Source organism: Larus michahellis, chromosome W (genome assembly GCF_964199755.1).
Source record: "Larus michahellis chromosome W, bLarMic1.1, whole genome shotgun sequence".
Taxonomy (NCBI): Eukaryota; Metazoa; Chordata; class Aves; order Charadriiformes; family Laridae; genus Larus; species Larus michahellis.
Window position 1 is genome coordinate 7,797,200 of NC_133929.1, and position 16,437 is coordinate 7,813,636.

The 16,437-nt window shown below is 39.0% G+C and overlaps 1 protein-coding gene across 6 annotated transcripts in view; it reads left to right on the forward strand.

Moving 5' to 3' along the window:
* The window catches only part of LOC141735691 (homer protein homolog 1-like), a 126,232-nt gene extending 109,801 nt beyond the window's left edge, over positions 1 to 16,431 (forward strand). For 5 of the 6 annotated variants that reach the window (XR_012584816.1, XM_074568778.1, XM_074568779.1 and 2 more), the window contains 3 exons: positions 4,331 to 4,441; positions 6,125 to 6,205; positions 12,167 to 16,431. Coding sequence is in view for 4 of the 6 variants with exons in the window: in XM_074568778.1 (XP_074424879.1) it covers positions 4,331 to 4,441; positions 6,125 to 6,205; positions 12,167 to 12,355 (381 nt within the window). In the remaining 2 variants the exon portion in view is untranslated. Of the gene's footprint in view, positions 1 to 4,330; positions 4,442 to 6,124; positions 6,206 to 10,855; positions 11,033 to 12,166 lie in introns of all 6 variants that reach the window. The other variant, XR_012584815.1, reaches the window with a different exon arrangement.
* Positions 16,432 to 16,437: the final 6 nt, after the last annotated feature.

The following is a 16,437-nucleotide window of genomic DNA, read 5'->3' on the forward strand; positions in this document are numbered from 1 at the left end:
GTCAGAAATACTGTACTTTGATATTTTGTCAGACATTATATTTTTCAAAAGTTTACTAAATGAGTGTATGGATTTTTCCCTCTAAAATACAAAGATAATAATTATGGGAAGATGTGATGCCCCATCAAGAGTTTAACTTGAGCTCTCAACCTTCTCTCCTCTAATCTGCTCAGAAGCAGTTTAACAACAAGGATTTCCCTTAAACAGGGTTGGGGAGCACTCCAATACACCTTGCATAGCTTTTCAAAGTCAAAGGGGTTCATGAATTTAGAACAGCTCAGTAACAGAAAGAAAAACCCTGAAGTGAGCTACTTCAGACAAATAGAATAGCATTGGTACTAACATTAATCCTGATATCATAGAAAGAAAAGGATTGTATGGTGATACGCATTATGGAAAGTAACTCAGAGATTCATCTTTGTCATGTAAAAAATGAAAATTATAAATTTTTTTCTTGCATGCTAACTGCTAAAGTAAATCATCCCATGACACTGAGCAATAACACAGAGTAATAACACCAGTGCATGATAAAAGAGCTGCAGTCCTTGAAGATCATTCATCTGCAGGAAAAGAAACCTGAGGTAACAAGAGATGAAGGCAAGTGATAAAGCTCTAGGGTTTTCCTGAAAGAACAGAGAGGTAAACTTTTGAATTCTAGACTGTTATTTTACCAGGATTTCCTAGGAAATAAGTTAAAATTAGCTTATTATGTTCCGGTTCTTTCATTCAATAAATTAAATAAGTATGAGGACATCTTATAGAATCATAGAATCATTTAGGTTGAAAAAGACCCTTAAGATCATTGAGTACAACTATAAATCTAACACTGTCAAGTCCACCACTAAACCATGTCCCTAAGTGCCATATCTACATGGCTTTTAAATACCTCCAGGGATGGTGACTCAACAACTTCCCTGGGCAGACTTTTCCAATGCTTGATAACCCTTTTGGTAAAAAAATTTTTCCTAATATCCAGTCTAAACCTCCCCTGGCACTACTTGAGGCCTTTTCCTCTCATCCTATCACTATTCTACAACACAGTAAGATCTGGAAAGGCTAATTGTTCTAACTGTGATAGTCAAGTTTTTAGAAGACGTGTGAATATAGTGACTTCGGGTTTTATTTTTGAAATTACAATCTTGCCTTAAAAAAGAGTTTATGTTTTAGAGCAGGCTGTAATTACCTGCATGAGGTCCGTTATCCTTCTTACAGTGGAACTAGTTTCTAATAAAAAGAAATCCAGAGTAGTATTTTAAAAATCCTTGAGAAGAGAAACCATTGCGGAGGCTGACCACCTTCTTTGCATGGAATTAGGGGAGACCAAAGAAAAAATATGAGCATTTTATTTCAGGGGATATGTATTTTTATGTCAGATGTACATTTTTGCTCCTCCAATATCCATTTCAGCTATCATAAGTTTCATATTAATTTTTAAATGGAATATGTTGTTAGTCTTGACATTAGAGTATCAGAGCATTTCCTAGGACAGGATTTCTGAAATCCAGAATGTACTCTCAGCTCCCTTTCTATGCATGATTCCTAATATAAATAATCCACATCTAGACTTTATCAAGATTCAACCATTAGATAATACTTGCAGTTTACTAAAAAGACCTTCCCTTTTCAGACAGAACAGGTGAACCTGGTTATGGTGGTTTTGTTTTCTGAAATCAAAATGTGAATTTGGCTTTTTTTTATGGATGGTGAACTGAAGGCAATCCTTTCTGTCTTTTTCTGTTTGCCTTGATTTGTTTTTAGAGCAGATTTGCATTTAGAACCCAAGACTATTTCATTAGGGTTTTTTTATGGGAATTCACTTTCACTGAATGTGGGGTGATACAAAAGTGTCATATACAAGATTATAATTTGGAAAAGAAATAAAAACAACCAACCAAACTGTTGTCACTCTGGGAAAGGAAAAAAATGTTTTCACTGAAGGGTCCCTCATCCCCATCTTCACCATCTTTCTAAAAAAATAAGCAATGATTTAAGATCCTTTTATCTGCAAGTTATAAAAAACATACACAGACATGCCACAGCATTTTTATGTAGTCAAAATTTGTAGAATAAAATGTATCCTATAATACCAAAACTCCATTGGAGAATGAGGAAATTACTGGAGTTAAATCCTCAGGATTAAAGGATGACATATCTGTACCTTGTTTGCTATTGCATGTATTTCATGAGCTGGACAGATAGCTGGAAAAATATATTCTAATTAGATTGCAGAGAAAGGGATGTTGCCTGAAGTTAGTCTTAGCATTAGCAGTTGCAAATAATAATGCATGTCTGAAGCTCAAAGCATCAATTTTGGTACACTTATATTTCCAAATATTCCTACTGCAGTTTCATTACTTTCTTCACAAAAATCAAGCAGAAGCAGATGATGGATTATTCCTCTTTCATCTCTGTAGGAATGAACAACTGTAGAAAACATTTTGATATTTCCATGGCTTGAGGCATCAGTGCCCACAGATAAAAATGTGTCCTTTTCAGCAAAATCTTTAATTGTTTTCTCAGTTGAAAAAAGTACTATAATGTTGGTAATGCACAAAACTCCCCCTGCCCCCAGGTTATCATTTTATCTATGGGTAAATCTTGGAAAACTACAATAATTAATTTTCTATCACAAATGATGTATATGAATAATACTATGTTTTCTGCATTTTCACATTTCTTAGCACCAAAAAACTTTCCAGAGTTTTTATTCTTGAAAGACATGCTAGAATTATTTTTATGATCGGCTTGTTTGCATGCTGTCTTGCATCTTACTGTCCACCATAAATTATCCCTGGAAGTGTTCAAGACCAGGCTGGATGGGGATTTGAGCAGCCTGGTCTAGTGGGAGGTGTCCCTGCCCATGGCAGGGGGCTTGGAACTAGATGATCTTTAAGGTCCCTTCTAACCTAAACCATTCTATGATTCTGTGTTTCTATGTGAAACTTTATACAGTTATTCCCAGTTGTGCTGAGCCATGCAACATCATTTTTCTTGTCATTGTGGAAAGCAAAGGGCTCTTTTCTTTTTTGTAGGAGGTTCATCTTGAATTATTGATGGAATAATATCACAGTCACAGTTATGATCCATTTAGGGATGTAACTCAATCAGCTAAAAAATACATAATTAATACATAAATTCAGTCTCGCATGTGAGCACTCTGCCTGTTCCGCACTGTAGACCGGGATAGTAGACCTTGGATATTGCATTCCGCAATAAATATACGGGATAAAAATATATTTAGGAAACAAGAAGTTAATAGTGTCAGGTATATCTATGAAATAGGCTACAGCTAGACTGAAAATATGTTTTAATCTGTCTCTTTTTTTTTGCATTTCTGTAGCAGTTGAAGTAATTTCTGTATGAAGTTTAGAAGGAATTTCATGATCTGCTTGGCATTGAATTTAAGATGCTGAATAAAAACTATTGTTGTTTGAGCTCAGAAGTGTACATTTTTATCTCAAGAAAGTGGTTTGAAAAAATGAATCAGCCTGCAGCAAACATAGCTCAGATTCATTCCATCAATAATTGCTTGGGGAAGATTACCACTCAAAATATTTCTGTCACTCCCATTTCTTTTCATTCTGTCTAACCAAAGTCTTCACTCATGAAGCAGTTGTCTGTGTTGAGATTTGGTGCAATCTCCTCTCTTGGTTTCTTTGTACTTTGATTTGGTTTGTTTTCTTTGAGACATTCTTCAGCCTTCTGAAGCTTTGAGCAGTCACTGTCACTGAGCTCACATCAAGCCTGTAACTCTTTGTTGGCCCTAAGCTTCACTCCTCCAGTCTTCCCAGCAGCCAAGCGTGCACTAGCTGTCTCTACAATGAAAACTTCTGCCTGGCATCCTCCTCTATTTATAGGCTGTTGACCCAAGATCAATATTTCCAGAAAACTCTCAAATGGCCTCTACTGAGAAGTTCTAGAAAAAGCTGCCTTGCTATCTTATTTCAGCTGATGTATTTCCCACTGAAGTATGCAGTTAAGTATAATAATCACCATATGCTAGAACAGTTAGCTCATTAAATAGTCACTAAAAAGGCCTTTCAGAATTTTTTTCCCTAAGTGCAATCCTTACCTGTATGATAAATGCAAAATAAAGGAGGAGAGACTAAGAACATTTTTTTTCTTTTTTAGAAAAAAATTAATTTTATGCAAAACAATTTTTAAAGGAATTTTATGCTAACTTCATAAGAACACCTTCACCATTTTAATCAACATAAGTCACCCAGAACTAAGGGTATATTTCAAATGCAGCTGTTTACGCAAAGAAGTTATAATACCTTGAATTTTTTGCAATTAATTCTGTATGTGTTGCTTCTACTTATTTCAACAGGTGACTGAGCTAGAGTGTGTGAGCAGTCAAGCCAATGCAGTCCACACACATAAAACAGAATTAAACCAGACAATACAGGAGTTAGAGTCTATGTTGAAGAAAAAAGAAGAGGTATTTGCTAACATTATTTTTGGCTTTTCTGTTACATCATTTCTAAAGGCTTTCAATATTAAACTTGTGATGGCTGGTAAATACTGTATTATTTCCTATAGCTGTTAGAATATAAAATCCATTTTTCAGCTTCTTTGAAATGATTAATATTTTTCCGTGTATATAATTACATCAGTCCAATATAGAGATGGGTATCTGAACAACAAAAAAATGTATCATTTTTTCCTATTTGCTTTTACCGAGTATCTCTCTGCAAAAGTAAGTCTGCATTGAGGCATATGTAGTTTCGACAGAGCACTCATCACACTGATGCAGTCCAAATTCACTAAGAAGGGAAGCAGTCGTAAGCATGCTTTCCTTTTTCTGGAGAGTAGGATTTGGAGCAAGTAATAGATCAATGTCTTATTCAGGCCAATCTGTTTTTCAGGCTATGTTAATATAGTTGACTTTTATGATCCCTAAGATCCTTTTCCTTAAACGCATGCCAAACCCCCAGCCTGTAACTTGATGATATTTATTGTGCCATCTGCCTTGGGCGGACCAGCAGCAGGAAAATACAAGGAATTGGAATAACACCTGTGCTGGCATGGGTCCTAGAGGAAAGCAGATTTGTGTCACAGAATGATCAAGAATCACCCCTTTATGGATGGGAAAAAGGAGGTGGAATGAGCCACATATGAAGTATTGTTTGCCCCTTGTAAGACCAGATCCCTTGAGCCTTCCATGACAGACACAGCGGGCACTGGTGTGCATGTTCAGAGGGACAGTGTATCTTGCAGGATTTTGCCTCCAGTGGGGCTGTTGTTAGGTGTTTCTGAGGAGGACACGAGACACACAGTAGTTATAGAATATCCTCCCAAAATGGAACAAAGCCTTTTCCAAACTCCCTCATACTTAAGAGATTAGCCTCAGGTTCGTAATGTTTCCCATTTTGGTGCCCATGCGCTTTTGAATTACGCTGAGCTGTTGGATGCAAAGAGATCTTTCTGAAAGGAGTTCTGGGAGGTGACTATGCCCTTCTGAGGAAAAATATTTATTAGTTTTAAGACTGATACCTTTTAGTTTCGTTAACTGTTTCTATTCTTGTGTCCTGAAAGTAAGGTAAGAAAAGGTTTCTCTTCCATTAATTATTTTATCTATATTTGTTATTTTTATACCTTATTACTTTCTTCTTGCTAAATTAAAGACACATTCTTTTAGATTCTGATTCTGATCTTACAGAAATCAATGGTCAAAGCAGGCAATTTTTTGATGCTCAACCCTGATGCTAGTGACATAATAAGCAGCTCACAGATGAAAATTGGGGTTTTCACTTGAAACAATGGAGGATAGATTATAATAGAATTTAAAGTATAAAATTGTTTCTCTAATTACAAGGACTCTTTATTTTCTAGGAAAACATTACTTCAGATTTTTTGTGTGGGAGAGAAAGACTTGGACTTTTATAGCAAATAAAATGCTTGTCTGTGTTGTTTATCCACAACAGAATTGCTGTTTTGGGACTGTGAATCAGGAATATTTGAAGCAGAGCTTAAACTTCATGTGCTGCAATGGGCAGTAGCTAACTGCCAGTTTTGATATCATTGCAATGGCTTGCTCAGGAGAAGCAGCAGCAGCCAGCTTACCTGCACTGAGGCCAAGCCAGGTAATGTGTTGCTAGTGAGGTTGTTTCTTCTCCCTTAGGAAATAGAAAGACTGAAACAAGAAATCGACAGTTCCAAAGAGCTCCAGGCACAGAGGGATTCTCTGACCCAGAAGTTACAGGTGAGCTACAGTGCATCATCTTAATTTAGACAGAAGGGAAAAATGATCATCAAGTGAGCAGTTCGCATCAGCAACTTGTGCTATATTCACTGAAGGTGCCAGATAAATATGTAAGTTACATTGCGTTGTGAAGTGGTGGGTCGGGATGCTCCTTGGGAATTTGTACCAAAATTTCCACCTGCTGTAATTCATTATTTTTTCCTGAGTGAACAGACCCAAATTTCATTTACAAGTCAACAGAATAAGCTCAGGCTAGCAGATGTGCTTCATTGATACATGTTCTAGGCAATTCTGGTCTCATTTTCACTGCAGTGTCTTCCTATAGGTCTCGTGTTCCACTGAACTGTCAGGCTATGTATCATCATATTGGGATGAGTTTCAGCTTTTAAATGTGCTTTGAGAAAGTAAAGGTTTAAGTGTTCTTGTGTAGTATAGACTTCAAAAAACACACTGACATTTTCTTGGAATTAGAATCATTGTGTTTTTACTGTTTTTTCTGGGTTGTTTCTTTATTGCGCATAAAGCCAGATACCTCAGCCTACTGAAAGCAGTATGCCCTCAGTATACCCTCACTTGCTACATCTGAGCTCCTGTCCTTCTGTCGCTGGGCTGACCAGCCAGCACAGACGCACCTCCCTTGTGAAACCTCTATTCTGAATGAGGCTGACCCAAAGGTTAGAGACCACTTGGCCAAACTGGACATCCATAAGTCCATGGGCCCTGACGAGATGCACCCGCGAGTGCTGAGAGAGCTGGCAGATGTTATTGCTAGACCACTCTCCATCGTCTTTGAAAGGTCACGGAGAACAGGAGAGGTGCCTGAGGACTGGAGGAAGGCCGATATCACTCCAGTCTTCAAAAAGGGCAAGAAGGAGGACCCAGGGAACTACAGGCCGGTTAGTCTCACCTCTGTCCCTGGGAAGGTAATGAAGCGACTCGTTCTGGATGTCGTATCCAAGCACATTCAGGAGCAGGAAGTTATTGGAAGTGGTCAACATGGATTTACCAAGGGTAAATCATGCTTGACCAATCTCATAGCCTTCTATGATGTTATAACTGGTTGGCTGGATGAGGGCAGAGCAGCAGATGTCATCTACCTTGACTTCAGCAAGGCTTTTGACACTGTCTCTCATAACATCCTCCTTAGGAAGCTGAGGAAGTGTGGACTAGACGAGGGGACAGTGAGGTGGATTGAGAGCTGGCTGTGTGACAGGACTCAGAGGGTTGTGATTAATGGAGCAGGGTCGAGTTGGAGGCCTGTAACCAGTGGTGTCCCCCAGGGGTCAATACTTGGACCAGTATTGTTTAACATATTCATCAACGACCTGGACGAGGGGACAGAGTGTATCCTCAGCAAGTTCGCTGATGATACCAAACTGGGAGGGGTGGCTGACACCCCAGAGGGCCGTGCTGCCATCCAGCGTGACCTGGACAGGCTGGAGAGCTGGGCAGAGAAGAACCTAATGAGGTTCAACAAGGACAAGTGTAGGGTCCTGCACCTGGGGAGGAAGAATGTCAGGCACCGGTATAGGTTAGGGGTGGACCTGCTGGGAAGCAGCTCTGAAGAAAAGGATCTGAGGGTCTTGGTAGACAGTAAATTATCCATGAGCCAGCAATGTGCCCTTGTCGCCAAAAAGGCCAATGGAATCCTGGGCTGCATAGGGAAGAGTGTGGCCAGTAGGTCGAAGGAGGTCATTCTCCCCCTCTACTCTGCACTGGTGAGGCCACAACTGGAATATTGCGTCCTGTTCTGGATTCCCCAGTTCAAGAGAGACAGGGAACTACTGGAGAGAGTCCAGCGAAGGGCAACTAAGATGATTGAGGGATTGGAGCATCTCCCTTATGAGGAAAGGCTGAGAGAGCTGGGACTCTTTAGCCTGGAGAAGAGAAGGCTGAGAGGAGACCTTATTAATGTTTACAAGTATCTAAAGGGTGGGTCTAAGGAGGATGGAGCCAGACTCTTTTCAATGGTTCCCAGTAACAGGGGTAACAGGCACAAGCTGGAACATAGGAAATTCCAATCAAATATGAGAAAAAACTTCTTTATGGTGAGGGTGACAGAGCACTGGAACGGGCTGCCCAGGGAGGTTGTGGAGTCCCCTTCTCTGGAGACTTTCAAGACCCACCTGGATACAGTCCTGAGTAATGTGCTCTAGGCAATCCTGCTTTAGCAGGGGAGTTGGACTAGATGATCTCTAGAGGTCCCTTCCAACTCTGAAATTACGTGATTCCGTGAAAGCTTAGTTGGGTTTAAATTCTGAATTCAGATTTCAGAGTTTTGATAGGTGTCCTGGTTCCAGTGGGGATAGGGTTAACTTTTCCTGGTATTCCATGCCATGTGATCCACGCCCACCCTGAGCTGCCGGGGGAGGGGGCAGGAAGTTGCTGCTTAAAAGCGGGCTGGGGCGTCCCAGGTCCGGCCCTCCTTCTTCTCCTTCTTCTCCTTCTTCTCCTTCTTCTCCTTCTTCTCCTTCTTCTCCTTCTTCTCCTTCTTCTCCTTCTTCTCCTCCTTCTCCTCCTTCTCCTTCTTCTCCTCCTCCTCCTCCTCCTCCTCCTCCTCCTCCTCCTCCTCCTCCTCCTCCTCCTCCTCCTCCTCCTCCTCCTCCTCCTCCTCCTCCTCCTCCTCCTCCTCCTCCTCCTCCTCCTCCTCCTCCTCCTCCGTCCTGTTAAACTGCCTTTGTCTCAACCCAAGAGTCTTGCCCCTTCCTTCCTCCTTCCTTCCTCCCTCCGCCTCCTTCTATCAATGAGTCATGATCACTGTGACTCTCGCAGTAAGTCAGAGTATCTTTATTATTGTGGCTAATTCCTAAATAGCTGTTGTATATGGTTTGAAAACCATAAGCTTGAAAAAACAATGTAAAATAAACCTTGTAAAGGGCCCGAATGTATCAGAAGAGTTAGTTTATTGTTAGATGAGATTAATTGCAAATAAAGTTAAATGACACAACTAGGGGAATATATTATATCACATGGACACCTCTCCATTTCTTCACATCCAGAAGCAACAGTTTTGAGGTACACTGACTAGTAATAGGAAACTGCACGAGCTGGACATGGACTTGTAATACAATACTATTGCAAAAATCAGTTATGCTAATCTAGGGTAAATATGCATAAGGATCAAATGTAAAATTTGTGAAGAACTGTTTTCCAGAAATTAAAAGCAACAGCTTCCCATAAGTCATTAAATATGTTTAACACAGGTTAGGGAAAATAAAACAGAAGGAAGTATGGGAGAAAGTATATCTGAGGAAGTGTTTGGGGAAGCTAAATGTATATGGATTAGGAAAGAGATATCAAGAATGGACTATAAATACAGTATACAAGTTGGAAGTTTTAACAAAAGAAGGGAATGCTTTTGGTTTGAAGAGATAGAGGGCAAGGACTAGCAACGGAGAGTTAAAGGGAAACACCTTATGCTGAATATGTCTAGAAGTTCCTACATCTAACATAAAGCTTTTGGTTTTACCTGGGTGCTCCCACCTAACAGCTCACAGCAAAACAATTCCTCGGTTTAAGAGCATCTGAGGAGGGCCTGAAAGATGATGTTCAGTGCTAGATACAAGCCAATAGGCTGCTCTTCACGCCCAGATGTCATGAAATAAAACCACATACATATCCATGGATTTGTTCCAAAGTGATCCCTTTCATCATTGACTTGCCTACTTACAAAAATTAATTATCTCTGGGGTAAGAGCAGTGGCAAGGAGACTTCCTAGAACACATGCATTTGGTGCGTAGAAGAGGAGCAGTGACAGGAGAAGCAGGAAGCATGAGCAAACATGGAAAAACAGCAACTGGTTTTGTGTGAGCTAAAGGAAGAACTGTATCATTCCTGCAAAGCTGAGAGGACCCTGAATTTCCCTTTTCTTCCTGTACTGCAGTCACTTGGCCTCAGAGGGTCTTGAACCCATGCAGTCATTACACTGGGTAGTACTTGTCAGTACTGTTTGGAGGGCAGGAGTAGAGTCAACGAAGGAGAGTCTACAGAGTGTATGGACTGGGTTATAATCAGTTAGCTTGTTCATTTATAGCAACGGTGGGGTAGTTAATCCTTATATAAGCATTTATGTATTTTAGTTTATATTATTTCTACAAATACTCTTTTCAGTTAGCTTCTTTTAATGCTTTGGCGACTATATTATTCAATGTTAAACAGATTAAACTAATTCTGCTCTTGGTCCTGGCAGCAAGGGGTAATTCCTGCTCTCAGCTGTGCTGTTCGAGACCAGTGGCCAAAACTCTGTAACTTGCTCATTTACAAACAAGAAGTAAGGGAGGTATTCCAGTTCAGCTTGGATGTAATCCTTGGATGCACAAGCAACCACAGCGATGAGGAGATCTTATCCCCAAGGCTCTGCCTTCTCCACCTTCACCACTGCTGGGGGTCCCAGAGTTCTTCCCCTCCTGCAGAAGCTGGGAGCTGACACTGAGTTCTGGCCACATCATCTCCTCCTCTGGCCAGAGGTGCAGCAGACAATCGATGCTGCCATCTCACCCCTCACAGATGTAAAGGCCACGGACTTTGACACAAAGCTGCCATTTTATACCTGTTACTCTTGACTACCCAAATACATATTCTGTATGGCTCAGGTTGTTACTTATGGTTAGCTGAGATCTCTCCAATGTAAACATTAATGTATTTGTTAGCTTTGAGGGAGACAGAAGAATCGTAACAAAAACAGTGGGAAAGTGGGAGGACAGAAAGCAAGCTCATGCTGGGAGGAATGACTGCTGCCAAATCGCCCACCCCATGGCTGTGTGAAACTAGTTGTAAAAACTCAGAGCAGGCCCGTTAAAGCTTTGTGACACAAAACCACTGTAAAGGTAAGTGGTGTTTAAAAATGTTAATGTATGTAAATATGAATACACTATGCACTTTTCCAGAGAATGGCTACGCAGGGTGTATGGTGTACTAAATACACTGTCCCTGTGCTACCTTTGAGAGTGTTTTTCATAACTGAAATTATGAAATTCAGCAACAAATGAGACAAATAACAATATGCTATTCCAGACCCACATGACTGCTACATTAGTAATTTGAAAAAAGAGAGGGCATCCAGTTTGCACAAAGCAGAGCAGCTGTGACCTCCCTCCCTCACGCACAAGCCAGAGCTGTGAGGGGTCCCAACAGGCAGCGCTCCCCTCCCGCTGGCTGGCACAAGGGAGCATCTCTTACCCATGAATGAGAGTTGAACTTGCTCAGGGTCAGATCCCCTCAGCTATGTGTAATGTGCTGCTGCTTCATCTTTCGAATCGCTGTATGGGAACAGCTTGTCTGTAACAGCACTGGTGGCTCACGCACTTTCCCTGCTCCCACGGCTGCACTACTGCAGAGCTTGCAGGTGGGAGCTCGGGGGCACAGTACAACTAGACAAGACATTCAGCTTGCACTTGCTGGTTTAAATTTGTTACAATCGATTTCACCTTGACATCAGTCTTGCTAGTTTATGCTTCTGTCTTAATTTTCAGGGTGAAAAGGCCTATAATGTAGGACAGGCGTAAGGTAGTACTCCTCCATCAATAAAGCAGTATTCTGGATGAGCTTCTATATTTAATGGGGGCTGTGTACTTGAGCAATTCGTGTTGTCTAAATAAGGGAATACTTGAACTTAAGTAAACCTTTGAGAAGCTGTTTTCAGTAGGTTGCATATTTCTGAATGATAGAAGCGATAACTTACCAGAACATCACATCTGTTGTTCACTGACTAAATTTTATCCCTGTCCAAAAGTTTCTGTCCTTCAGATGAATTACTGAAAAAAATGGAGGAAATGATAGTATATATGCAATCCTAATAACAATTTTGGTTCTGGTTTTGGCTTAGTGGAAAATGTAAAGGGTCACAATCACAAATTGTTTCAAAAACCAGTTGACAAAAATAGCACACGAATACCAGCAAGAGGTTAAACTGCTTTCTGTTTGCAGACAACACATTAACATGTTATGTATTTTCTCTGAAGGAAGTAGAAATTCGAAACAAAGACCTGGAAGACCATCTGTCTGATCTAGAACAACGTCTGGAGAAAAGTCAGAATGAGCAAGAAGCTTTTCGCAATAACTTGAAGACATTTTTAGAAATTCTTGATGGAAAAATATTTGAACTAACAGAGTTACGAGATAATTTGGCCAAGCTAATAGAATGCAGCTGAAGAAAATGGGATTTCAGTGTCAATCAGCTTAAAGATGCACTGTCTCTCTTCATAGGACTGTGTTGGGCTCTGCATCAAAGTTGCACAAAATTAGAAACTGCTCCTCTGAGAGGGCTTGTTTTAAATTTGAGTCATATTTCAATGTAAAATTTAGAACTCAGCTTGTAGCTAGTTGAAGAAAAAACAACAAACTTGAATTACAAATTACCTCCTTGTACATTATTGGCCATAGATAACTTGAAAGATATTAACAGTAACTGAATGCAATCCTTTTCTAATTATCAGTGACAGAAGAATTAGCAGTGTCCCAGGTCACATCCCCTTTTTGTGATAGACACAATATAGTTTATCTGCTGTTTTATTTATTTAAGATATTTAATTGCTGTGTTTTGTGCAAGAACTGTATTTTGTTGTTCTTAATAATTTCTCAAGATACTTTCCACTGTGGAGCAGCAGTGCTGTTATCAATTTATTCTTGCCAGGAGTGAGAGAGAGTTGCATCTTTAATTGAAACAAAGTTACTATAACTGCTTGTATAAAGTTCTTCCTTTTGGGGTTTTTCAGTTAGTTGGTTGGTTGGGGTTTTTTTGTTTATATATATATACACACACTGGAAGATACCGTATTTCTTTATGGAGCTTACTCTGGTGTTCTACACTATTGTCCAATGTAAGGTTTACTTTTTCATATGAATTCCATGTAATTACAGTGAGATACTATCTTCCACTTACCTATATTTTGAAGCCAATCAATGATGGCAGGTGAGTCCCTCAGGAAAAAAAAAAAAGGGGGCAAAAAACCCCTGAGAATTTTAAATGTAAAATTTGACATGCACAGATAACAAAAATAGCCAGTTGTTTGTTTTCTGGCCATGATACATATATTGACTATCTATGTTCAATTAACTGTTAACCTGTTCTGCAGGAGACTTTTTCAGAATGTCACATGAATTTCAGGTTTTATGAATAGTGGCTTATGGGGAGCATTGTTTATTACAGATTGCATTAAGGGAATAGAGCTATTGCAAGAGATTACTCGTACACTGAACTTGTCCAGCCAACTACACCAGGCAATATTCTGAACTGTTAACTAAATGTTTAAAAACAAGAAAACGAATTCAATTAGCCTCAGTGAGTAGGTTTTAAAGTTGTTTTGATGTAATTTTAACAGACTTTTGACAAACATGCATTTCTTTATATAACAGATTTATTTAAAAAAAAACTCTGAAAGCTAAGCCAAGTGTCATGTATCTTGCATCAAAGTACATTTTTGCTATAAATTGCTTGTAATGTTGAAGAGGACTTTTTAAAACATATGAATGAGTGTCAGACTTCAAAGTCAAAAGATGCACTGACCTTTGCTCCCCAAATTAATTTGAATGTTAAACATGAAATCTAGCTGCTTATTAAATTTGTATAATACAATTTTCTCCACTTAGAGACTGCTAGTCAAAACTGGAAAATATAAGTTTGTTTTTATGTGTGTACTGTGTGTATATACCATATAATACACACAGGTTCTCATTCATATCAGAAATACATGCTTTATTTCTAAAATACTGGGTTTTTTCTTTAGCATTAATTTATCAGGTGTCCTATGACTAGTCAGGAAAATGGTTTAGGTCAAATATTAAACCATCATGTATTATATTGTATGTAATGTACACAATGTTAAAGTTTCCTCCATATTTTTAGGGTATTTTCTCAACTATTTTATTTATTAAAAGGGTGGGGGGAGCTTGGTTCAGCGTGCTACTGGTTGAAAACTTTGTGGTGAGCTACATGTTTTTCATTCAGTGGATTTTAGACGGTGGCGCGTATATCTTCATCAGGTCCAGATGAGCAGATACAACCAGGTTTTAAATTACCTGGGGATGTTTTGGCCTGATTCTCTTGTCACTTGCACTGCTATAAACCAGATGTGTCCTCGATGTGATGTCAGCAACAGTTAGTTGGCATAACATCTGTAGAAGTGCAAGTATTTCTATGTATATGTACACAAATATGTATATACAGAACATGGAAAAATTTAGATGTGCACATTTTTAATATTTTCCTATTTAAATTAAATTTAAAAATGGAAATTGATATTTGAGAATTTCTTTTCTCAGTAGATATGCTTCCTTTCCTTTTTTTAAATAATACAAATACTGAGGGCTGCACCTTTGAATTCCCAAATAGTTGTCAAACATAAATATGGGATAAGGTGGACATACGTGCACATATAAATAAAACCCTATTGCAAAGAGTATTTTTAATGTTTATTTACAGTAGTGAGTGTTTAGAAATTGCGACCTAAAGTTCATACTTAGGTGGTTATACCTACTGTAGCCTCTCCACTTCTGTTTTAAGATAAAACTTTGCCTGTTTGAAGCATTACTTTTCCCAGAGACAGGTATTATGCATTGTATCTATCTTTGATGAAACTATGGGAATATGTATACCAGAAAACAGCGTTGAGTACTATAGCCTGAAAACATGATTGTGAACTTGCACAGGAGGGGAGAGCAGTCACATCACGTATAACTTGTTATATGGCAACTACAGTCTTGTAAAAAAAAAAAAAGAATTACCCAAAAAACTAACAGAAATACCCAACAAAAAAAATCCAAAAGAAAAATCAAAAATACACTTTTTATTTTGAAATACAATTGCTGTATGTGCAAGTGATAGCAGCAGCTACCTTAATCTTTCAGGTGCTACTGGATTTTGCATTAGCGTGTTATGTTGTGAAATCCTGACTTTGACATAAAAGATTTTTGTAAGTATATCCCCATCTGGATAGTTAGTTTTTGGAGTGTCTTGTTCATAATCTGTATGCCTCAGTGATCCAGAAATTGCATTTGTCTATGTGGACAAAGTAAAAACGTGTGAATTAATCTGTCTGTTACAGACTGGGAATTCCTTTTCCTGGCTAATATATCCAGGAAAGAGGCAAACAAAATGAACTGATAATGCAGAAATGCTGTTACAAGGTCTCTAAGAAAATAAATTTTCAGGTATAATAAATATATAAAGGGCTAAACCAGATGTAACACAAATAAGTATCATTTAATGTTATTGGTGGCATTCCCAGGATAATCCCTTTAAAGAAAACCCTGCAAGAATGAACAATGCATCAATTAAAGATTAATATTTTGGGATGGGTCTTTTCAGTTGTCAGTTGTGGAAGGTTGAGGCCAAATATAAATCTGATTAGAGATTAGGTCTGAATGTCAAAAGACAATTAAAAAGCCCCTACAACCAACCATCAAGAAATTCTGTCCAAATGCATGTAGTTCAGTCTCAGTAACTGGACATGCCAGTTAAGTGCACAGCTACACACTGATTTTTTTTTTCAGGGAATGGACCTGACTCTGCAAAGCAATGTTCAAATTGTCTTGTTTACATTTTCTTAATATGTGCACTACCTCTGAATGGTGCTAAGCAGAGACCATATCATGGAATAATAGGTATTTTTAAAATAAATTTCTATTTTTGCTTAGTAGCATTAGTTCCTTGTTATACTCCACTTACTTCAGACAAGTAGGATAAATTTTCCCCATTATGTTAAATGTTTGGTAACGATGAACAGAGTTTTGTGTTAGATCCTGGAGTCAGTTCATCTCATCTCCACTGTTCTGGCCATGCGACATAGCTGGAAAGCAGGTGCAACTGTTTATATCAAAAGCCCTGCAATACCTCTAGATAGTATGGATTCTCACACCATATGGAGTCTCGTAGCTTGCCTGCCACAACCTCTCAGAGACTTGTATCTGCCGGTACTGCCTCTGAGCTGTTGGCAGCTCATCCTAGGACCAAAGAAACACAAGCGTAATTTATACCCACTTTCTTTCTCATTGTCTGGTCTTGCACAAGCAAAGTTCAGCTGCAACAATACATCTGGCAGTTTTTGTCATTTTCAAATGCAGGCATGGGAAGGAGTAGTAACCATCAAAGATGGTTTAGATTTTTTGGGGAAAATGTCAAAAATATTGCCTTACATGGACCTTCACAATCAATATGTGCATCCAGATGCTAAGGGGAGAAGGAAGACCTACACTGACAAGGTATGTTTAAGTGTAATCTGCATGTATGGATTCC